Genomic DNA, 24544 nt, shown 5'->3' with positions numbered 1-24544 from the left:
CATTGTGTGTCTTTTTTTAGTCATTTTGTGTCTTTTTTTTAGTCATTTGTGTCTTTTTTTGGTCATTTTGTGTCTTTTTTTAGTCATTTTGTGTCTTTTTTTTTGTCATTCTGTGTCTTTTTAAGTCCTTTAGTCCAACATAAAATGTGATTTTGAAATTTTTTTTTTCTTTCAAAACAATTTTAAATGTGTCAAATGTGACCAAAGGTGTCAAATCTAACATATAAGAGGGTTCCATCCAGTTCTATCATTTTATACTAAATCTATTTGAGCTTGTCTCCAGTTTTACTTGGTATATCATCATCAAACTGAAACTGGCCTCATGGAGTTTACAGCCAGAACTTTAGAGGTAAATTTACAGTAGGGCTCCACGCTGCTTTGTTTTCTAGTCTGGATGGAGGCAACAAGTCTGGATTATTTGGAGCTTTTGGAGACTCCACAGGGTTAAGACTGATGTCAAAATAATGGGCCTTAAAAAACTCATATCGGTCGACCAGTACTACTGGTTTACCAGCTGGTTTACACCACAGTGTGTATTGGGACCAAATCATCTCTGGTTTCTGGTGATTCTTAGATCTGTGGCTAAAAATAGTCCATTCAAGAACAATTTGTTTCTAAATTTAGATTCATGGGACATAATTATTACAGTTTGTGTATTAGGAGGACCCCCCCACCACCAACACACACACACACACACACACACACACACACACACACAGCCTATAATTAAAATGTTGTACAGTGACATACTGTAAATGTCACCCTATAGCCATACATGGCTGTGTGGTAATCCTCAGGCTCCATTCAGATTGTTTTTCAGCATGAGGAAGTAGTGTGTGTGTGTGTGTGCGTGTGTGTGTGTGTGTGTGTGTGTGTGTGTGGTGGGAGTTGGGAACTGCTGGAAGGATGGATAAGGAGGAAGGACAGAAGGAAGGAGAGAGAGAGAGAGAGGGAGAGCGAGAGGAGGAAAAAAAAAGGGGGATGCACGTCATTCTAACACGCAAACGATTGGTGGGAGAGAGGAGGAGGAAGAGGAGGAGGAGGAGGAGGAGGGTGCAAACACTCTTATTATAAAGGGTTTCACACAATACTAGAAAATGGTTCTTTAGTCTTTTTGTTGATTACAAAACAATCCATATCTAACAATTTAATTCAAAAATTCACAAATAATAATGATGTTATAGTTGCTCATCAATTAAGATATTTGAATGAGAATTTAAGGTAATAATTAGAGTCAACCTGGTCTCACAGGAATCCGTGGAATAGCCACGGAATCACTCAAATTTCCGTGAAACTGACACGGATTTCGCTACAATGCAAGTTAATGACAGTCATATCCCGTGGCTATTCCAACATACAAAGTGATTATGTACATTCACTGAGTGAAGATTTAGAAAATAAAACATATATTTCTCGCTAGAAATGTGATCAAAATCCATTTTTATGCAGAAACTAAGTCAAAATATTGATTTTTTTCACTAAAAATGAGAGAACTGTCCGCCATGTTTTTTGTTCTAACCGCCGGGACCTTGAAAGTCACGTGACTTGGAACAAACCAATAGGAACAAATATCCATGGAATAGCCACGGGATATGACTGTCTTTAACTTGCATTGTAGCGAAATCCGTGTCAGTTTCACGGAAATTTGAGTGATTCCGTGGCTATTCCACGGATTTTGAGTTAAGCGAATCCGTGGCTATTTCCTGTGAGAGCAGGTTCATTAGAGGATATATTTACTGTAATATATTAAGGTTTCTTGGATTTTTTTATTTCAAATGTTTTAATTACAGTGAACCTATGGTGATGGTTAATATTGGAGGCGTTAATCTAGCCAGGAAACACATTAAAATCCCTTATTTCATCATTAACTTAATAATAATAAACCCCAAACAGTGAACCCTTTGAAGTTGCATCCTGACTTAAAATTAAATGTGATAGCTGTGGTGTTATTTGGTAGGTAAGGGGTTTATTACTTAAAGGAGCAATGTGTAGGATTAAGTTACCCCTCCCTTTCCAAGCATGTAGGAGAACAATGGTGGCTTTATTTCTCTTTCTTTATATATAAATGCTGCTCTTACTAGGGTTTGTCATATTTAGTTCTTTTGTAATGTTCGTTATTCTTTTCTCATATAAATATATTTATTTTAGAAAAAGATTGGCCTATTCTATTTCATAGGCTATTTCTATTTAAGATTTTTTTTTTATTTAAATGTGCTCTTTATGGAGCTTTGATTTAAAAAAAATACAGTATTTGTATGTTGTTTGTATGTTGTTATACAGTATTTATGTTGACTTAAATAAATGGTTTCAATAAAACTACTTGTGACATGTGATATTTGGCTTTGACTTTGTCATAAATTATCTGGATATATATCGTATATAGATATTCAGCCTAAATATATTAGGATATGACTTTTGGTCCATATCGCCCAGCCCTATTTGCTACATATATACTAGGATTAAATTTGTCTTAAGACCCATTTTTATTCCCTGGCTTTTTAACTTTGCGTGAGTTTTGTGGCCCTCTGTGTCTTTTATTTATTTTACTATGTTTATCTGTCTGATTGTATTGTTTTATTTATAGCATCATTTTAGATTTATACACGTATTATTTATTGCTGATTGTTGTATAGAAATGTTTGTTTTATTGTTGATTATATGTACAGCACATTGGAGACGTTTTTGTTGTTTAAATGTGCTGTTCAAATTTAGCTTTGTGCATTCAGTATTTGTAATGCAATCTTTTGTGTTTACTGTATATATATATATATATATATATATATATAATTTCTTTGTGTTTTTTCGTGATTTGTAAGTGTTTTTTTAATTTTTGTGTGTTTTTTGTATTTTCATTATGTTTTTGGTGTGTTTGTATGTGTTGGTGTAATTGTGTGTGTGTTTTTCATGTTTTATGTGTTTTATGTGTGATTTTTGTATTTTTTTGTGTGTTTTTTTGTGTTCAAAATGTTGATCCAGTAAGTCAAAATTAAAAAAAATACTAAGGTCATATAGGTAAGGTTGTCTTGAAAACAATGATACCAACACGTCATGGTAAAGATTTTTAAGTGGCTTATACAGGCAGAATAAAAAGGAGTCAAAACCCGACAAAATAGCCTCAAACTCCAAAGGGTTAAGTAATGTGAATGCTTAAAAAAAACAATGAATATGTTTGTTTTTACTCGAGATGATTGCAAAGGTCCATGCTTTATCATGGTTCTCTAAAAAAAAACCCCACAAGTAAGGAACCCTTTTTTTCCAGAGTGTGCTATAGGCCGGCGTGAGCGCGCATCTTAACGGTGAGTGGAGCCCCCCATTCTCAAATGAGGGCTGCGCGCTCCCGCCGCAAGAGAAGTGAACGCGCTTGAGGGGCTGCGGTCCCATTGACGGTTCCGTCTCCCTGACAGCAGCATCAGCATCATCAGCATCATCAGCAGCATCAGCGGCGGCGCTGGAAAACAAGAAGTGTCCGCCTCGCCCCGCAGCCGCACGGCCAGCGCACCGGACCGAGCGGAGACCCGAGCCGCCTTCAGGGGACCCCCACCCCCCCACCCCACCACCACCACCACCACCACCACCACCCCTCTCTCTCTCTCTCTGCCTGGCCTGAAAAGGAAGCAAGGAACCGAGATCCCCCTCTTCTCCCAGTGTGTGCCATCATCCCGACCGACCGCCGGAGATATGGGCTCCGCGTAAAACGGAGGTGGTGGAGGGGAGAGGCGGGCGGGCGGGCGGTGGGAGGGGGGTGGGGGGAGCAGCAAGAGGGAGAAGGAGAGGTTGAAAACCGGGAACCGAAGCGCTACCACCACCACCACCACCACCACCGCTACCACTCCGCCCTGGGTGCCCCCCGCCGCCGCCGCCGCCGCCGCCATGGGAACTCCGCATCCGTCGCTCCAACCGCCGCTTTGTCCGTGGGCCATGTCGTGATCTGTGGGCTCCGCCAGCGGGTTTTCTATCCGTGATCCCGACCGAGGAGGAGGAGGAGGAGGAGGAGGAGGAGGAAGAGGTGGTACTGGTGGTGGTGGTGGTGGTGGGGGAGATGTTCGCCTCGGTGGGCCCTCGGGGCGGCCCGCGCCCACCCGCCGCCCCGGCCATCCCGGAGCCGGACCTGAGCCATCTGACGGAAGACGAGAGGAAGATCATCATGGCTGTGCTGGCTCGGCAACGGGAGGAGGAGGCGAAGGAGGAGGCCATGTTAAAGTAAGAGAGGGAGAGAGGAGAAAGTGTGTGTATGCATGTGTGTGTGTGTGTGTGTGTGTGTGTGTGTGTGTTGGAGAGACTGGGCCTGGGCTATTTCCGTTCTGAAGAATCCGCCTCCGTCCGTTCTCTCTTATGGATGAAATGTTTCAGCATCACTCCACTGTATCTGAGCATGCATGCATGCATGTGTGTGTGAGTCTGTGCATGTGTGTGTGTCTACATCCTGCAGGTCCCTGCACACACACACACAACTCACTCACTTTGCACACACACACACACACACACACACACGGGGCCCAGTGTGGACCGGGTTCACCTCCAGTTTGCAGATCCTCTCTGCTCCTGTGAGAACCTTAAAGGTGGCGTCTCAGGTGTAACTTTTGCTCAGGAGGGAGGAAGCGAACAGAGGATGGATGGATGGATGGTGGGAGGAGGATGAAGGGGTGTGTCACCATGCCCCATCATCATCATCATCATCATCAGCAGCAGCAGCAGCAGCAGCAGCAGCATCACCACACTCCACTCAGATGAAAAATAAGAACTGATTCCTCATCTGCACTCATCATTCACACTAATGCCTGAGTCAAGTGGCGAGTATTTGGAACTTAACGTGAGATATTTCATTTGTAGATGCAGCAGGAATTTGCAGAAGGCTCACTGAAGCATTGAGAGTATAGTAAAAGTAAAAAAAAAGCCTCCCTGTTGGCTTTTATCTGTGCAGCATCCATCTCAACAGCTGCTGTTCTCAGCTCTGGGGTGCGGTTGAGCCTTTCCCAGCCGTATGCACTGTATGTAGGCCAGTGCTCTTGCAACAGACATCTCACAGGCTGTTATAGAACCAGTAGGCCTATCACAGGGGGGAGAAAAGGTGCCTGTGTAATGTCATTTTGAATCAGAAGTGACTTATATTCACGTGCATCCTCCTCCTCCCCCTCTTCTATACCACTACACCATGCATGCATGGGAGAAAAGTCTTATTTGCAACTGCAATGGTTGCAGAAATGAACCTCACATCCACCCCCCCTTTTCATGCATCAAGTCAAAACGATGCCTTTTCTCACGTTTTCTGCATGGAGCTGCATGCAGAGATGGCCAGATAGAGAGATAGATAGAGCGACCCACCTAAGCGAGGCGCTCCTCAAGCTTTACGTCCCTGTTCTATTTTAAGCCCTCCGTGCGGACTGATAGCCCAGCACTGGAACGGAAGATCGATTCATTGCATCTAAAGAAGGAAATGTCCAATATATAGCTGTGGCTCTAGCTAAGTGGCTATGCATCATTTTCAGTAATGTATTAGAAAGCCGTGGATTCACTCATATCACAGTGTAGCGGCTGCAGCCTGTCAGCACATACATGTCTTAACCTATATTAGCTTCAGCACCATCACTGTTTGGATGGAGATTGCCATAGCAGAGCACTGTGTGTGTGTGTGTGTGTGTGTGCGTGTGTGTGTGTGTGTGTCTTTACGATCTGCACTGAAAAGCTGCACTGGTTGACTAATACATGCATGGTGAGTGTACTAGCAGTAGGGTAGTGTGGGTTGTAATGCAGAGAAGCAGAAAATACACTACTCTTATGAGAATTTTTAAGATGTGCACAGCATCAGTCGTCTTGCTTTTAAAACATAAAGGATCACAGTATATGGATGCATGGCAACCATGATGTAATAGTGAAAAAAATAGTGGGTAAACAATGACATCCTGTCAATCATAACCATGAAGTATTCTGGTGTTTAATTTACAGGAAACTGCAGTTCACCTCTGCTATAATTCATGTTCTTTAATCCCACTTACATAAATAGAAAGTACAGTAACTGTACGATTACAATTTACACTGAAAAAAGGATAACCTTGCGCAAACTAATAAAAACACTTGCAAACAACTTACAAAAAACACACAGAACACACACATAAAAATCACAAAAAACACACACAAAAATGACAAAAAACACACAAAAAATGAAAAAAATACCCAAAACACAGATAAAAACACACAAAAAATAGTCCAAAATCACACAAAAAAACAGCAAACACAAAATATTGCATTAAAAATGTTGAAACGCACACTGCAAAATCTGAAAAATCTCTGCAAAAAAAAAGTGAAATCATGTTACTACACTTGGTCGTGGTGATTTTAACCATTGAAGAAAAAGAGTTGACGCACTAAATTGGACATGGAAACTTGTGGAAAAGCCAAAACTTTAGAGTTGAGCTGACAGCAGGAAACATGCTGCTGAACTTTTTACCTTTCCTGGACTCCAGAGGGTTAATCCCACTTACATAAATAGAAAGTACAGTAAGAGTACAGTGGAGCTCCTCCCTACAGCAATATGACAGAGCATCAATGAGTGCACCCTAACAAAAGATCCAGGAGGTTAGTTAGTATGAATTAAAAACATGAGCTTTTTCAGCATAAAAAATACAATTTGTCACATGTCCATTGTTTTATTAAGTTGGTAACTTATTTAAAAAAAGTTGATCAAAATTAAAAATGAAGAAAGATGTCTTAACTCAGAAATATATTGATTTAGGATCAGCATTTCTGCCTTCACTTAACAAGGAAAAGTATTAAGGTAATGAAATATTGTATTACAATATGTCTGACTTAAGTGAAATAATTACTTATACTCAATAAAATTGAGGTAACAATTTGCATGGACTTTTCTGAGTAGAAAGAAAGTAAAATAAAGGAGTTATAGCAACTTAAATACAGTAATTTGACCACTTATTAACACATATTAATACAAAAACGTTGAAAAGACACAAAAATGACTTACAAAGACACGAAAAGTCTTGAAAAGGATTATAGGATATAAAGTGTAGTATTTTGAACACTTATTAACACTAAAACGTTGTTATAAATATTGAGTTGGTTCGACATAATGAAGCTTGTAGAGGACAAAACTAATCATGTTGGTTGTACGAGACTATTTGAGTTAGTTCAGCTATAAAAGTCTCATGGGAAATATTCAATAATGTAATAATATAAATAATAAAAAGATAAATGCAGATTGTTACAACAGTTTTTTTTAAAGTTGAGCCAGTGTGATTTTTTTGGAGTGTAGCGTTCTGAATACTTACTGTATTCTAAACAGAGGAATTCATCTCCAACACGTGCATTTTATCGATTCAATCCAGCACAAGTGATGCTGACAGTTGACGGTGCAGCGTGCAGGATGAGTCTCTTTACTGCAGCGAGCACAAACTCAGTGGAAGGAGATTCTTTTATTGCATTGCAATCACTTAATGTCAGTATTAGCCTTACTCTCTGGGAGTAATTGATCACTTATTTTAATTTCAGAGAGAGCTAGTTTATGTCCGTGCCCTCACTCTGAAGGCAGAAACGTGCTGTCCCAGCCTGGAAGGAATACACAGGAAACACATTTATGTACACTCTAAAAAAAAATCACACTGGCTCAACTTAAAAAAATTGTTGTAACAATTTGCATTTAGCTTTTTAAGTAATTCCAACTAAGACATTATGGAGTATTTCCCATGAAACTTTTATAGCTGAACTAACTCAAATAGTCTAGTACAACCAACATTATTTATTTTGTCCTCTACAAGCTTCATTATGTTCAACCAACTCCATTTTTATATCCTATAATCCTTTTCAAGACTTTTCGTGTCTTTGTAAGTCATTTTTGTGTCTTTTCAACGTTTTAGTATTACTATGTGTTAATAAGTGGTCAAATGATTCTCTATAAGTTGCTATAACTCCTTTATTTTACTTTCTTTCTACTCAGCAAAGTCCATGCAAATTGTTACCTCAATTTTATTGAGTATAAGTAACTTATTTCACTTAAGTCAGACATATTGTAATACAATATTTAGTTTGTTAAGTGAAGGCAGAAATGCTGATCCTAAATCAATATATTTCTAAGTTAAGACATCTTTCTTCGTTTTTAATTTTGATCAACTTCTTGAAATAAGTTATCAACTTAATAAAACAATGGACATGTAACAAATTGTATTTTTAATGCTGAAAAAGCTCATGTTTTTAAGTCATACTAACTAACCTCCTGAATCTTTTCTTAGAGTAAAAGAGTTTAGTAAAAGTAGATGAAAAATGTTCAGTAGTTGTGTGGTGTTTGTGCGTCTGTTGCTTGCATCGTTTTTTCTTGTCTGCATGAGCAAGATGTGTTATATACTCGGGCCGGGTTGGTGATTCTCATGAACACAGCAATAATCCAAGAGCATTGAATACATATTTTCTTTGACCCTTTATAACCTATACAATCTAAAGTCACTGTGTAATATGAATTTATAATATATTTTTTAAAAATGAAGGTAATGTAGATTTTGTTGTGTTGTATTTCTTCCATTCCTGTCTTCCTGTCGTGTCCATATTGTATGTATGTTTACGTATATGTTTGGACGGGTTGATGGTCCATTCATTGTCCTAGTACTTGTTACTCTGTTCAATGACAAAAAATATATATATATAAAAATATACGGTCCACTACACCACTGTGTAGAAGTAAACCAATGGACGAAAACTTGCAAACACACTGGGTACGGTCCATTTTTTTTTTTTTTGAGATATTTTTTGGCCATTTTCAAGGCTTTATTGACAGGACACCGAGTTGGATTGTCGGTCTTTTTAATCTTCAAGCATTCAAACACAAAACTCCAGTAATATCCAAATCCTTAATCTAATTTAAACTCTTAAAGATGACATTGCTTGTCACCGGCGCAATTCAGGGACGTCAATCAATATTTATTTTAAACAGTCAGTGCAACAAAGGACGGTTGGGAACAAAGAGATGTTCCTAATGTGAATAAAGTGTCTCATAATGAGAGGGGTACCCACAGTACTGACGATAAAAAGACATGTCTGTTTTAGACAGTGTGGGTGTTGGCGGGGATTTCTCTCTTGAGTTTCCTCTGTGATGTGACTGATCAGAGCCCGCTCTTCATGTTTATGGATGAGATGGTTTTTTCTGTGATTGTGTCAGTGGACATATTGAAAACATGTCATTGTTGTCGAAGGCCCGTCATGGACGCCTAAAGGTATCTTCAGCTCTGCAGTGAGGGTCTAAATGAGGAGTTCTGGGTGTATTTGGAGCTTTTTGGGGGTTTGGTTCATTTTGGCGTAGTGTAGTAAGTAAAAAACGGTCATATGCCAATAGTGCAGACTTTTCAAATCGCTTGCAGCTAGTAGTTAGCCACAACGTCATACATCCATTGACTTCCATTCATTTTCAGACAATAAGAAAATCAATTAAAAAAACTCTTAAAAGTTGCTGCAAATGTGTAATCCATCACAATGAAATATGTTTTTTTATTTCTGTCTCAGTGATATTATTATTATTATTATTGTTATAATTATTATTATTATTATTATGATTATTATACACCAATAGTGCAGACTTTTCAAAGCCTGCAGCTAGTAGTTAGCCATATTTCAGAGTTTTGCACTAAAAGCATTTTGCCAACCATGCTGCAGTATTTTACAAATTGAAATGCATTTTCCTACAATGTGATATATCCATTGACTTCCATTTATTATTATTATACGCCAATAGTGCAATACTTTTCAAATTGCTTGCCGCTAGTAGTTAGCCATAGTTCAGAGTTTTGCACTAAAAACATTTTGTCAACCATTTTGTCACCTGCAGTATTTTACAAATTTGAATGCATTTTCCTACAACGTCATACATCCATTGACTTCCATTCATTTTCAGACAATAAGAAAATCAATTTAAAAAACTCTTAAAAGTTGCTGCAAATGTGTAATCCATCACAATGAAATATGTTTTTTTATTTCTGTCTCAGTGATATTATTATTATTATTGTTATAATTATTATTATTATTATTATTATGATTATTATACGCCAATAGTGCAGACTTTTCAAAGCCTGCAGCTAGTAGTTAGCCATATTTCAGAGTTTTGCGCTAAAAGCATTTTGCCAACCATGCTGCAGTATTTTACAAATTTGAATGCATTTTCCTACAACGTCATATATCCATTGACGTCCATTAATTTTCAGACAAAAAGAAAATCCATTAAAAAACTCTTAAAAGTTGCTGCAAATGTGTAATCCATCACAATGAAATATGTTTTTTATTTCTGTCTCAGTGATATTATTATTATTATACGACAATAGTGCAATACTTTTCAAATCGCTTGCAGCTAGTAGTTAGCCATAGTTCAGAGTTTTGCACTAAAAGCATTTTGTCAACCATGCTGCAGTATTTTACAAATTTGAATGCATTTTCCTACAACGTCATACATCCATTGACTTCCATTCATTTTCAGACAATAAGAAAATCAATTTAAAAAACTCTTAAAAGTTGCTGCAAATGTGTAATCCATCACAATGAAAATATGTTTTTTTATTTCTGTCTCAGTGATATTATTATTATTATTGTTATAATTATAATTATAATTATTATTATTATGATTATTATACACCAATAGTGCAGACTTTTCAAAGCCTGCAGCTAGTAGTTAGCCATATTTCAGAGTTTTGCACTAAAAGCATTTTGCCAACCATGCTGCAGTATTTTACAAATTGAAATGCATTTTCCTACAATGTGATATATCCATTGACTTCCATTTATTATTATTATACGCCAATAGTGCAATACTTTTCAAATTGCTTGCCGCTAGTAGTTAGCCATAGTTCAGAGTTTTGCACTAAAAACATTTTGTCAACCATTTTGTCACCTGCAGTATTTTACAAATTTGAATGCATTTTCCTACAACGTCATACATCCATTGACTTCCATTCATTTTCAGACAATAAGAAAATCAATTTAAAAAACTCTTAAAAGTTGCTGCAAATGTGTAATCCATCACAATGAAATATGTTTTTTTATTTCTGTCTCAGTGATATTATTATTATTATTGTTATAATTATAATTATTATTATTATGATTATTATACACCAATAGTGCAGACTTTTCAAAGCCTGCAGCTAGTAGTTAGCCATATTTCAGAGTTTTGCACTAAAAGCATTTTGCCAACCATGCTGCAGTATTTTACAAATTTGAATGCAATTTCCTACAATGTCATATATCCATTGACGTCCATTAATTTTCAGACAAAAAGAAAATCCATTAAAAAACTCTTAAAAGTTGCTGCAAATGTGTAATCCATCACAATGAAATATGTTTATTTCTAGTGCAGACTTTTCACTTTTCAAAGCCTGCAGCTAGTAGTTAGCCATAGTAAAGCCTGGAAAGGGCTTGGATAGAGCCTGGACTAATGCTCATATTCAACTATTTTAATTTATGTTAACGTAAGAGAGGCAGCAAGACAGACTGACATACTGTTGGAAGGAGGACAGGTGACGTTTGTCCCAGGAATCTACAGAAAATGACCAGTGGAGTTTTGCACTAAAAACACTTTACTAACACTGTGTTTCAGAGAAGAGAAGCCTATCCAAGCAAGAACGGTGAACCTGGTTGGGCAGAAGAAACCCCCGCAGCAAAATGACGTCCGGTGAGTGGCAACAGTTGTTTATCAAGCACTAAGTCTACATCACAGAGGCTGTATGGAATTAAAAATGGGTGTTAAATTTTGCCTTTTGCGTCACTTTAACGTCATTTCACCCCGTGGCCCTAAACCACCTCCAATCAAGAGCTGGCAGTCTGTCCTTTTGCCTCACATTCATGTTTTGTTGTGAAATCTATTTTACACCTTGGATGAGTCAACAGTATAAAAGATAATTTTGTGTGCTGGTGACTATCTTTTGCAAGCGTGGAATTTGTATGGTACTCCAAGTTGAATGGCATTGCATTTAGACTTTTTGATTTATATTTAGGGGATATGTTTCTGTGGAAATATAAATTTTAGCAAGCCATACACTTCTTTACCTTTGGGAGTGAGATATTAAGTTAAACACACACACACACAAAGCCTAGTTGCTGTCTCTCATTCATCACACAACTACTTACAGTACGTCCTCCTGTCAGGATGGACATGTCGGTGTGATAAGTCCAGTCCAGATCCTGTTGAGTCATTAAAGACCAGCTAATTTTGTCGTCCTCCTCTGTAGAATTGCTGGCTTAGACTGGATTCAGATGCTCTCGGTGTCTCACAGTTTGCTCAGCTTTATGCCAAGCTGCTCGTCTGAAGGAATGATTTCCATCATGTGTGTGTGTGTGAGACGTGTTTCAGTATAGCTAACCTGTAGCCTAGTCTGGAAATTCACACGAGTTCTGGCAAACAGCTAAACAATGTATGATGTATTAACCCATTTAGGCCTAAAACACCTGTAAAAAATGCCTGTAAAACCTCTGGGCGATTTTAAAATAAGCCCCTAAAACCTGAAGTTTTTCTGGAAATTCAATAGAAGTGTCAAATAATAGATTTTCCAGCCTCTGTAGCAGATAGAAATGAAATTCAAAAAGTATTTCAGAGCTTAAACCTGTGGCTTTCATGAGAAGTTTATTTGTCCAAACCGTCAATAAAGTTGTTTTTTTTTAAATCATTGCACGTTGCCACGTTGTATTGCGACACTCCCACATGTATTCTGATGCATTTCATTGGCCAAAAGACCAAAAATAGGTGGAAAAAACTACAAAACAACGTATCCGCTTTCCCGGTTTTAATGGTAGAATAACGCAACAGCGTACCAGGTTTTAATGGTAGAAATCCGGTAATGCTTTCCCGCCTTAAATGGGTTAAAACAAAACAACTGTGGCAGGAGAGCTAACAACAAGCTAACCAGCTGGGACCATGCTATCACTAGTGAGCCACAATTGCTCCCAAAGCTAAGTTGCTAGCTGCTAGCTTGATTGGTCGCTAACTGGATATTTCAGCTTAGTCAAGAGATGTAGCTGTCTCTGTCTTGACTTTCTACAAACCATGCCCCTTTTGTGGAGCAGTGTTTTAATCTGAAAGAGCAGGGTTATATAAAAACATGGTGGTGGTGCTAATAAGCTTTAAAAGCTTCCTCTGTTTTCCACTTCAGCTCTCTTTTCCCATAAACGTTAGCATGGTCAAGGCAGCTTGCGGTTCATAGTTTCAAGACTGGTGTGGAGCCTGGAGGGCAAAATAGTATTTCAACATGGTAGCTAACACTGGGAATTATAAAGAGTTAATGCACAAGCCTGTCAAATGTTTATCTTATACAACCCACAGCCACTCATAACATACTACTTTGGCAGAGTTTACCTAATGCTATATATGGAGAATCCACCTCTTATTATGCCAAAATGAAAGCGTAACGTTACAGTATTTATCTGTACATCCTGGATTTTGAATGGGTCAATAATGCTGTTGTTTTGGAGGTGAAGGAAAATACATTTATCATCAGCAAAGTGACGGCTTGCTAGCTACCTAACATCTCCGTGGGTCGTAACTTACATTGTTTAGCTAACTTCCAGATGACTATAAACCATCACGACAGCTTCATAAAGTTATCGAGGACACTCCCGTGATTTTGACTGTTATTATCATAAACTTTAAGATGCAACTTCACATTTGGAAACATACTTTCATTTTCAGTGGTGCCAATGTCTTTACGTCAACAACAGGGGTCTCAAACTCAAATAACCTGGGGGCTGCTGGAGGCAGTATCAAAATGACCAAAAAAAGACACAAAATTACAGAAAAAAAGACACAAAATGACAGAAAAAAAAAAGACACAAAATGACAATAAAAACTAAATTACTTAAAAAAGACACAAAATGACCCAAAAAGACATAAAATGACCAAAAAATACACAGAATTACCAAAAAAGACACAAAATTATTAACAAAAGACACAAAATGACCAAAAACAAGTAATTAACAACACGGTAAAGTGCCATTCATATAAAACTCACATTAAACTTTCATATCAAGGTGGGGGCCACAAAATATCGTCACGAGGGCCACAATTGGCCCGCGGGCCGCGAGTTTGAGACCCATGCTAAACCAATCACGACAGCTTCATAAAGTTATCGAGGACACTCCCGTGATTTTGACTGACGCTGAAATTATTGTAAACTTCAAGATGCAAATTCACATTCGGAAACATACTTTCATCTTCAGTGGTGCCAATGTCTTTTACGTCTATATTTTTATAAAACATGCAAATCGTGGAGCCCTTTAATCCTCTTCAGAGCTCGTCAACCAACACCACACTGTGAATGTAGGTGGTTGGAGGTTAGCTTTCACTGGAATATCGCCTCCCATCTCTGCTCCAATTAGTGAGGATTGGATGTTTGATGGGTTGGTTTATAATGGCTCAGCCCAGTGATCATCTTCCCTTCACCACTCTCTCTCTCTCTGTGTGTGTGTGTGTGTGTGTGTGTGTGTAAAGTCTGGTTATTTGATCAGTGGTTGTTAATACGGACTTGAATTGCAAGCGTTATTTGAAACAGACTGTGTGTTTTTTCGCTCTTTGATGTTATATATGAGCATCTCCATCTTCGGCGGCTTATTTGCACGTCGAAATAGAGAGTTTCTACGCATTTCTCTCTGCCATGATGACCTCTCCAGCCAGTAATGTCTTTTTTTTCTGCCGCACAATGATCAAAGGATAAAGCTTGTTTATGTTCCCTCTGTGTGCACTGTATGTGTGTGATGGAGTGTGTGTGTGTGTGTGTGTGTTGTTGGATCAGAGAGTGAGGTGGGATTACAGAGTAAGTCAGCTGGAGCACATCTGCTTCTCTGAGGAATCCCACAATATGGCCCCCGTTTATAACATTATACAATCTGTGCTTTTCCGGTCAGTATTCCCCACATTATTCACCAGACGTTACAGTCAGTTTTCCAGCAGTAATTCTTCTGCAGCGGCCACTGAAGTGGGACAGAATACTACTATTATATGGCAAAATTCGGCTACGTCACAGACGGGGACACCATGACATCTGACCAGTCAGTATAATAATAATAATATAATAATATTTACTTTATTGACTTTGACCTCCAATGTAAAAATGAGAAATTTAGATACTGAGAAAAGATTAAAGTGGCAAATCTATGAGAAAAAAAGTTGCAGATTTCTGAGATTAAAAGTGGTAAATTTGCGAGAAAAAAAGTCACAGATATACAAGATTTAAAGTGGCAAATTTGCAGGAAAAAGTCGCAGATTTCCGAGATTAAAAGTGGTAAATTTGCGAGAAAAAAGTTGCAGATTTACTCGATTAAAGTGGTAAATCTACAAGAAAAAACGTTGCAGATTTCCGAGATTAAAAGTGGCAAATCTACAAGAAGAAACGTTGCAGGTTTATGAGAAAAAAGTGCCAAATTTGCGAGAAAAAAGTCAGATATACAAGCGAAAAAAGTCGCAGATTTACGAGAACATTTTGGAGAAAAAATAACAACTTTTTTCTCGCAGATTTACCACTTTAAATCTCATAAATCTTCAATTTTTTTTCTTGTAGATTTGCCACTTTAATCCCATCAATTTTTTTGCCATAAATTTGAGATTTTTTGGTCACAAATTTGAGATTTTTTTCTAATGTAATTTTTTTTCTCAAAATATTACCCCCCTCCCCCAGGTCTGTATGTTTTTTTTTTACACATACTACATATATATATTGTAGGAATATATACTGGAGATACTGATCTTCTAGTTTCATATGAAACTAGAAGATCTAAGGAAACTATAGGCACCGTGTGCATCAGGATATAGTGTCTGGAAGTTGTCGAAATAACGGCTTTTTTTTATTTTTCATTCAAAAAATTGACAGCAGTGAAGCTTGTTGTTTTAGAAAGTTTGATAAAATGCTGCAGTTGTTGTCGTCCAGCATGTTTGATATCAGTTGAGTTCAGTTTGACTGAATACTTTGTTGGTCAGTCTGTGGGTTTGACTCTCATTGTGGAGAAATAAAAAGACTGAAGTGAGATGAATACACTGAGAATTATCTCTTATTGGACAAAACAATTCTGTGAATTTAATTGAATTTTGTGGACACAAAATGCAGTTAAACAGTTAAATCTCAATATATTGTATCGCAATACTCACCATATCGCAAAATGCTTAAAATCGCAATAATATTGAGTATCGGGACTCAAGTATCGGGATAAATCGTATCAAGGGGCCTCTGCAGATTCAACCCTCTAATGGTTATCATATTGGTTTCAGCCATGAGGAGAAAGTACACTGTAAAAAATGTTTGTAAAAATTACAGTAAAACACCGTCAAATTGCATCAGAAATAGGGCGTAAAATTAAAAATGTAATGTCACCGTAGTAGATGCTTGAAATAAAGGGACTACTCAGTCTAAGTTACAGTTTTTGCTGATTTTTACATTTAAACGTACAGTAGAAAACTCCCTGTATTTTTTTACTGACGGTATTTGTTGCCATTTTTTAGGCTCACTTTTATCAATATACTTGAGATATACTGGCTAGTTTCATATGATACCATATACTGGTATAATAATACTTTTTCGAGGAAGAAAAAGTGGCAAATTTACTAGATTAAAGTGGCAAATCTGAAAGAAAAAAAGTTGCAGATTTAAGAGTTTTAAAGTGGCAAATCTGTGCGAAAAAATTCACTGATTTACGAGAAACAAGTGCTTGTAATTTAATAATCACCCTAAAAATAAAGGGACTACTCAGTCTAAATTACAGTTTTTGCTGATTTTTACATTTAAATGTCCAGTAGAAAACTCCCTGTATTTTTTACGGCGAAATTCTGGCAACCACAGCTGCTGGTATTTTACCGTAAATTAAACAGATTTCTTTTTACAGTGTAATCATCAGTTGATAAATATCCATATAGTGCATCAGTAAATAAACACATACAGTGGCTCAGTGAAACCCTGGATGGCAGACATCAAGTGTTTAATGTGTATTTCTCAAGACATAATGTTTATTCACAGAACGATTGTAACGTCTGTAGGAAATAAAGTGGGCAGGGAAACCTGGCTGCTGACGCTCGCTTCCTGCCAAGCGTTTGTCAGGTTGATGGGCTCAGTAGAGACAGAATAGAGACAGAATAGAGACAGAACAGAGACAGAATAGAGACAGAACAGAGACAGAACAGAGACAGAACAGAGACAGAACAGAGACAGAATAGAGACAGAACAGAGACAGAACAGAGACAGAATAGACGTCTCAGAGCTGATGATTGAGCTGCTGGTCGTCAGTCTGAAGGCACTGCTAGAGAACATGTTGTGAACTTGACCACTGTGTGCTTTCTGAGCTGATCTCTCGGGGGGTTTTAAACTTTTAATAAGCCCAGGAGTTGTGGACGGGAACATGAAATCCTTCAGCTGTAGTTAATCACTATATGCAAGGCTTTCAAATGATCACATCTCCAGCTCACAGTGTGTGTTGTTCATGACCTTGTCTTACTGAATGCATGTTCAATTAGCATTTCTCCCATGTTTATTAGTCATTCAACACTTATTGTAGTTGCAGATTTCTGAGATTAAAAGTGGTAAAATTTGCGAGAAAAAAAGTCACAGATATACAAGATTTAAAGTGGCAAATCTGCAGGAAAAAGTTGCAGATTTCTGGGATTAAAAGTGGTAAATTTGCGAGAAAAAAGTTGCAAATTTACTCGATTAAAGTGGTAAATCTACAAGAAAAAACGTTGCAGATTTAAGAGATATAAAGTGGCAAATCTGCACGAAAAAAGTTGCAGGTTTACGAGAAAAAAGTGCCAAATTTGCGAGAAAAAAAGTCAGATATACAAGATTTAAAGTGGCAAATCTGCAGGAAAAAAAAATCTGCAGGAAAAAAAAATCCTTCAGCTGTAGTTAATCACTATATGCAAGGCTTTCAAATGATAACATCACCAGCTCACAGTGTGTGTTGTTCATGACCTTGTCTTACTGAATGCATGTTCAATTAGCATTTCCCCATGTTTATTAGTCATTCAACACTTATTGTATGTTCTCTTGAAGGTCCGTCATCGTGCTTTTGTTAATCGTGCAGTTATTTTGCATACCATTGTTGCTGCAGTGCTGTCAGCTTCCCTCTAAAGTTCTGTTTTATTCTAGAAGTTTCCATGTTCCATTTAGCGCGTCAACTCTTTTTCAGCAAAGGTTTAGTTTTTGCAGAGATTTTTTCGAATTTTGCAGTGTGCATTCAGCATTCCGATGCATTTTTAATGCAATCTTTTGTGTTTAATGTTTTTTGTGTGTTTTTATGTGTTTTTTGTACATTTTTTGTGTGTTTTTGCAATTTTTTGTGTTTTTTGTGCTACTATTATATGGCAAAATTCGGCTACATCACAGATGGGGACACCATGACATCTGACCAATCAGTATAATAATAATAATATAATAATATTTACTTTATTGACTTTGACCTCCAATGTAAAAATGAGAAATTTAGATAGTGAGAAAAGATTAAAGTGGCAAATCTACGAGAAAAAAGTTGCAGATTTCTGAGATTAAAAGTGGTAAATTTTGCGAGAAACAAAGTCACAGATATACAAGATTTAAAGTGGCAAATCTGCAGGAAAAAGTCGCAGATTTCTGAGATTAAAAGTGGTAAATTTGCGAGAAAAAAGTTGCAAATTTACTCGGTTAAAGTGGTAAATCTACAAGAAGAAACATTGCAGATTTAAGAGATCTAAAGTGGCAAATCTGCACGAAAAAAGTTGCAGGTTTACGAGAAAGAAGTGCCAAATTTGTGAGAAAAAAAGTCAGATATACAAGATTGAAAGTGGCAAATCTGCAGGAAAAAAAAAATCCTTCAGCTGTAGTTAATCACTATATGCAAGGCTTTCAAATGATAACATCACCAGCTCACAGTGTGTGTTGTTCATGACCTTGTGTTACTGAATGCATGTTCAATTAGCATTTCTCCATGTTTATTAGTCATTCAACACTTATTGTATGTTCTCCTGAAGGTCCGTCATCGTGCTTTTGTTAATCGTGCAGTTATTTTGCATACCATTGTTGCTGCAGTGCTGTCAGCTTCCCTCTAAAGTTCTGTTTTATTCTAGAAGTTTCCATGTTCCATTTAGCGCGTCAACTCTTTTTCAGCAAAGGTTTAGTTTTTGCAGAGATTTTTTCGAATTTTGCAGTGTGCATTCAGCATTTCGATGCATTTTTAATGCAATCTTTTGTGTTTAATGTTTTTTGTGTGTTTTTATGTGTTTTTTTTTGTAATTTTTGTGTGTGATTTCTGTGAGTTTTTGTGTGTTTTAATGTGGTTTTTGTAATTTTATAGTGTTTAATGTTTTTTGTGTGTTTTTATGTTTTTTGTAATCTTTTGTGGGTTTTTTTTTGCATTTTTTAGTGTTTTTTGTATTTTTTGTGTGTGTTTCTGTGTTCAAAATGTTGATCCAGTAAGTCAAAATGAAAAAATAATAATAATCAGGTCATATCTGTGAGGTTGTGCTGAAAACAATGATACCAGCACGTCATGGTGAACACTTTTTAAGTGGTTTATACAGGCAGAATGAAAAGGAGTCAAAAACCGACAAAATAGCCCCAAACTCCAAAGGGTTAACTCATTTAAATCCAAACCATGATCATTTCACTTCATGGAACAACACATCCTGTTCTCATTGCTGTTTTGGAAAAGTTATTGTAATAATTACATGTTGTGGAACTGGGAACATGACATAAATGAGGTGGTATATATCATATTTACTGTTGTTAGGGTAGAGCTAATTTTAACTACTTAATATGCTATTTTGAGGTTACATTTATAAAAGAAAATACTTGCCAATTGTGGCCCTTGTGACGATATTTTGTGGCCCCCACCTTGATATGAAAGTTTAATGTGAGTTTTTATATGAATGGCACTTTACCGTGTTGTGTGTGGAAGGTCCCTTTAATTTTTTTGGTAATTTTGTGTGTTTTTTATATAATTCTGCGTCTTTTTTAAAATTATTTTGTGTCTTTTTTGGTAATTTTGTGTCTTTTTTGGTAATTTTGTGTCTTTTTTAAATAATTTTGTGTCTTTTTTTAGTAATTTTGTGTCTTTTTTAATCATTTAGTGTCCACCATCCATCTTTTTTTGGTCATTTTGTGTCATATTTTAGTCATTTTGTGTCTTTTTTTGGTCATTTTGATACTGCCTCCAGCGGCCCCCCAGGTAATTTGAGATTGAGACCCCTGCCCTAAACCTAGAGAAGCGGCTTTTGCAGCCTAAAGTCAATGAAACTGCAATCTTTTTATTTTTACACTAGCCATGTATTTATATATAGTGACTTGCGCTATTTTTAGAACGTTCTACTACACTCGGTACCAGCAAAACGCTCATACGGGTCGTATTGAAAAACGCTCATATGTGTCGTTTTAAGGTGGTATTGACGTGATTGTCCAGTCTGCACAGTGAACCCCTTGCGTCTGTAAAGGCACCATGGATGAACTTCATGGTAAAGATGTTTACCCTTTACATCACTGGATGTGATTGGCCAGGTGTCCCCTGAAAGCAGGGTGCCATGGCGACGGCCCAGCAGCCCTGTAGTAACCTGGGTGACCCCTGGGACTGGCGAGGAGTCACTTCCTCACTTCCTTCAGGGATTGGCTGTTATCCTGGTCTTCCCATGAGCCTTTGCTCCGGTGGGGACCGGAGAGGGACTTGACACACTCTCACTTACATTTCTGTATGCTTGAGAGAGTTCCCTCTTTACTGGATTGAATGCAATCCTTTCTTTCCTCTCTTTCACTCATAACTGGGACATTTTTTCGGCTTGATGGTATAAACTTCCAATTTTAATAATACTAATAATAACATTGTACATTTTAGGATGTTCCGACCACAAGACCAACTGTGCAGTCTGTCATGTTTCTTGTTGAGTCACGACAAGAATAAATGACTCTATAATAATCTAATTATTATTATTATTATTAGAAAAAGTGGCAAATTTACTAGATTAAAGTGGCAAATCTACAAGAAAAAAAGTTGCAGATTTAAGAGTTTTAAAGTGGCAAATCTGTATATATATATATATATATATATATATACACATTAATTTAAAAAAATTAAATAATTAAATAAAAATTAATTATTTTACCGGTACATTAGAACGAAGAACCAGAAAAAAAAGACAGAAAAAAATAAAATAATAATAATAATAATAATAATAATAATAATGATGATGATAATAATAATAATAATAACAATAATAATAATAAATAAAAAGAATAACAAATAAATGAATAAATAAATAAAACTAAATAGTTAATTTGTAGGTGAAGATGAATTGGAACATAAATAAAAAGGAGAGAAATAAATACAATAAAATAAAATGTATAATTATATAAAGGCTGGCGAAACAGAAAAGATAGAGAAAAATTATTATTATTATTATTATTATTAATAATAATAATAATAATAATAATAATAAATAAAACAACTAAATAAATAATTTTTAGGTTAAGATAAATTAGCACAAAAATAAAAAGGAGAGAAATAAATACAATAAAATAAATTGTATAGTAATATAAAGGGAGGCGAAAGGGAAGAGATAGAGAAAAAATAAATTAAAATAATAATAAAATAAATAAATAAATAAACAACTAAATAATTAATTTGTAGGTGAAGAATAAAAAAGGAATAAAAATTAAAAAAATAATAAAAAGGATAAAAAGGAGAGAAATAAATACAATGAAATAAATTGTATACTAATATAAAGCGAGGCGAAAGAGAGATAGAGAAAAAATCATGATAATAATAATAATAATAATGACAATAGAAATAATATTTTTTACAGGCCTCATTTGCAAACATACATACATATAGATACAAGCATGGCAGACAACAGTGACCTTGTTTTCTACGCCAGTGGACGCCATATGGACAGCTGCAGTATTGGACAAACATGACAGTTGGGAGCAATGATTAAAACAACAACAACATAGAAACCGTTTCATGTGTTCCAGATCACAGAAACACTGGTTGATAAACAGCTGAATGCAGTTTCAGGCAAAACAAACACTTTATTCTCTTCCACGACAACTCGTTAAGAGGAAGAAGGAAGAAAATTTACATTTCAGCAGTCAGATGAGTCTCTGCTGCAACCAGCAGCAGCAACTGAAATGTTGAATGCAGCTCAACATTTTGATGTTGACTTGATGATTAAAAATAAACCTTAATAGAAAAAAGATTCAAAACCACCAGATCTCAAATTACCTGGGGGCCGCTGGAGGCTGTATCAAAATGACCAAAAAAGACACAAAATTACTAAAAAAGACACAAAATGATCAAAAAATACACAGAATTACCAAAAAAAGACACAAAATGACCAAAAAAAGACACAAAATGACAGAAAAAACTAAATTACTTAAAAAAAGAAACAAAATGACCAAGAAAAGACAAAAAAATATTTTTTGAAAAAGACACAAAATTACTAAAAAAAGACAGAAAATTATTTTAAAAAGACACAAAATTGCCAAAAAAGACACAAAATGACCAAAAAAGACACAAAAAACCCAAAAAATACACAGAATTACCAAAAAAGACAAAAAAAAATATTAAAAAAGACACAACATGATTGAAAATAGAGACAAAATTACTAAAAAAGACAATATTATTTTAAAAAAGACACAAAATTACCAAAAAAAGACACAAAATTACCAAAAAAGTAATTAAAGGGACCTTCCACACACAACACGGTAAAGTGCCATTCATATAAAACTCACATTAAACTTTCATATCAAGGTGGGGGCAACAAAATATCGTCACGAGGGCCACAATTGGCCCGCGGGCCGCGAGTTAGAGACCCATGCTTTAGATACTTTTTCTCTTTTTTCCTCAGTGGTGGTGGCGTCCCCCTCAGACTGTGTGGGTACACGGCAACGTGTGAATATCCGTGTGTGATTGTTTGTGTCGAGGAGTATTTGTGTGTGTGTGTGTGTGTGTGTGTGTGTGTGTGTGTGTGTGTGTGTATACATGCTGTGTATGTGTGTGTGTGTGTGCTGCCTGGCTGTGTATGGCGTTGCCAGGCCATATGGAGCTCTGTCTGGGGAGCACACTACCCACTTAGCTCTGCTGTTGGCTCTGGTGCTCTCTCCATCTGTCCCTCTCTCTCTCTCTCTCTCTCTCTCTCTGTCTCTCTCTCCTTTTCTTCCTCTGTTTGCTCCTTATCTTCATCTTTTGTTCTAGCTGGATTTTATTGTTTATTTCTTTGGATTTCTTGGCCTCTTCTTCTTTTGTTTCCTCCCTTTCTCTAAAGTCTGTCTCCATCTTAAACATGATCCAGAAATAGTCCTTATAGGTATTTGTCCAATTTCGAGTGTGTGTCTTTGTGAAAAGTTTAACAAAAAGTGTTGTGATGGAGCTAAGTGTCTTCTCAACCACTCTTCTACTACTTCTTCTTCTTTCTGTTTGCTGGTAAATGCTCTCGTCCTGCAGCTACTGTGATCTCTTGAACTCAGGCTCGGATGGTGATGAGGTTCAGGGACTGTTGCTGGTCCAGGTTGGGATCCTGGAGCCAATAATCAATAAAATGACCAGTACCAGTTAACATGGGAGTCCACAGGATCTGGAAAAGTCCTGAAAAGCCCTAAAGGGATAGTTCTGGACAGTTCTTTGGACATTAACCCTCTGGGGGTTGAGCCTATTTTGGCCGTTTTTGAATACTTTTGATTTTACCCTTTATGTACCACATGAAAAATGTTTACTATACCCATATTTGGTGTCCATTTTTTCTTCTTCTATATGATCTGACAGTTATTTTTTCACTTTAACCTACTTTATCAACATATTGAGCCCAAAAATACACAGAAATCATGAAATCTGAGTTGAAAAATGATACTATTTACTACCACAAATATGCTCAATGAACTGTTTTGGAACATATGATACAAATATGAACATATAAAAAGGTAACAATGTAAATATAATAAAACTATATACAAAAAAGTCCCATGAAAACATGTTGAGCATTTTTTTCCTTGTTAGCTGCAACTCTTCAAAAACAAACTATGTGCAAAATTACCATTGTTATCATAATTATCTTATCTTATCTTATCTTATCTTATCTTATCTTATCTTATTATCATATCTTTGGTTTTGCATGACCTGGGAATGTCAATGTTGAATGTTTTTTTGTTAAACTTCACATGATCTGATCAGGACGGCACGATCATAGACCCCAGAGGGTTAAATTGTATGAAATACTTGCCAGTATTACTAGCTAGAGGTGGGAGAAAAAATCGATACAGCATAGTATCGCGATATTGCGTGTCTTGCTTGGCAATACTATATCGATTCATGGCCACCAAGTAACGATGTTGAGTGTTCCGACACTGTCAGTATTTCCATTTTTGTTGTTGTTTCTGAATGCCGTAGCGGGCTATATACTGGAGAAACTGGTATCATATGACACTAGAAGATCAGAACAGACAGAAATCCCATGTATACACACTTTGAAGCATAATGGGGTCGATACGAATCAATAGAGATGGGGGAAAAAACCGATACAGCATAGTATCACGATATTTTTTCGTGGCAATATTTAATCGATTCATGGCTGCCAAGTATC

General features: G+C 36.6%; 1 protein-coding gene across 1 annotated transcript in view; it reads left to right on the top strand.

Moving 5' to 3' along the window:
* Window positions 1–3753: 3753 nt before the first annotated feature.
* Window positions 3754–24544, top strand: part of LOC131993744 (regulating synaptic membrane exocytosis protein 1-like) — a 142287-nt gene continuing 121496 nt past the window's right edge. Inside the window, exons 1-2 of the mRNA XM_059359751.1 lie at window positions 3754–4200; window positions 11576–11650. Coding sequence (XP_059215734.1) covers window positions 4040–4200; window positions 11576–11650 — 236 coding nt within the window. The 5' untranslated portion in view covers window positions 3754–4039. The remainder of the gene's footprint in view (window positions 4201–11575; window positions 11651–24544) is intronic.

This window comes from Centropristis striata, chromosome 20, assembly GCF_030273125.1.
Source record: "Centropristis striata isolate RG_2023a ecotype Rhode Island chromosome 20, C.striata_1.0, whole genome shotgun sequence".
NCBI lineage: Eukaryota > Metazoa > Chordata > Actinopteri > Perciformes > Serranidae > Centropristis > Centropristis striata.
The sequence above is the reverse complement of the archived record's forward strand: the minus strand, read 5'-3'. Positions and strand labels throughout refer to the sequence as shown.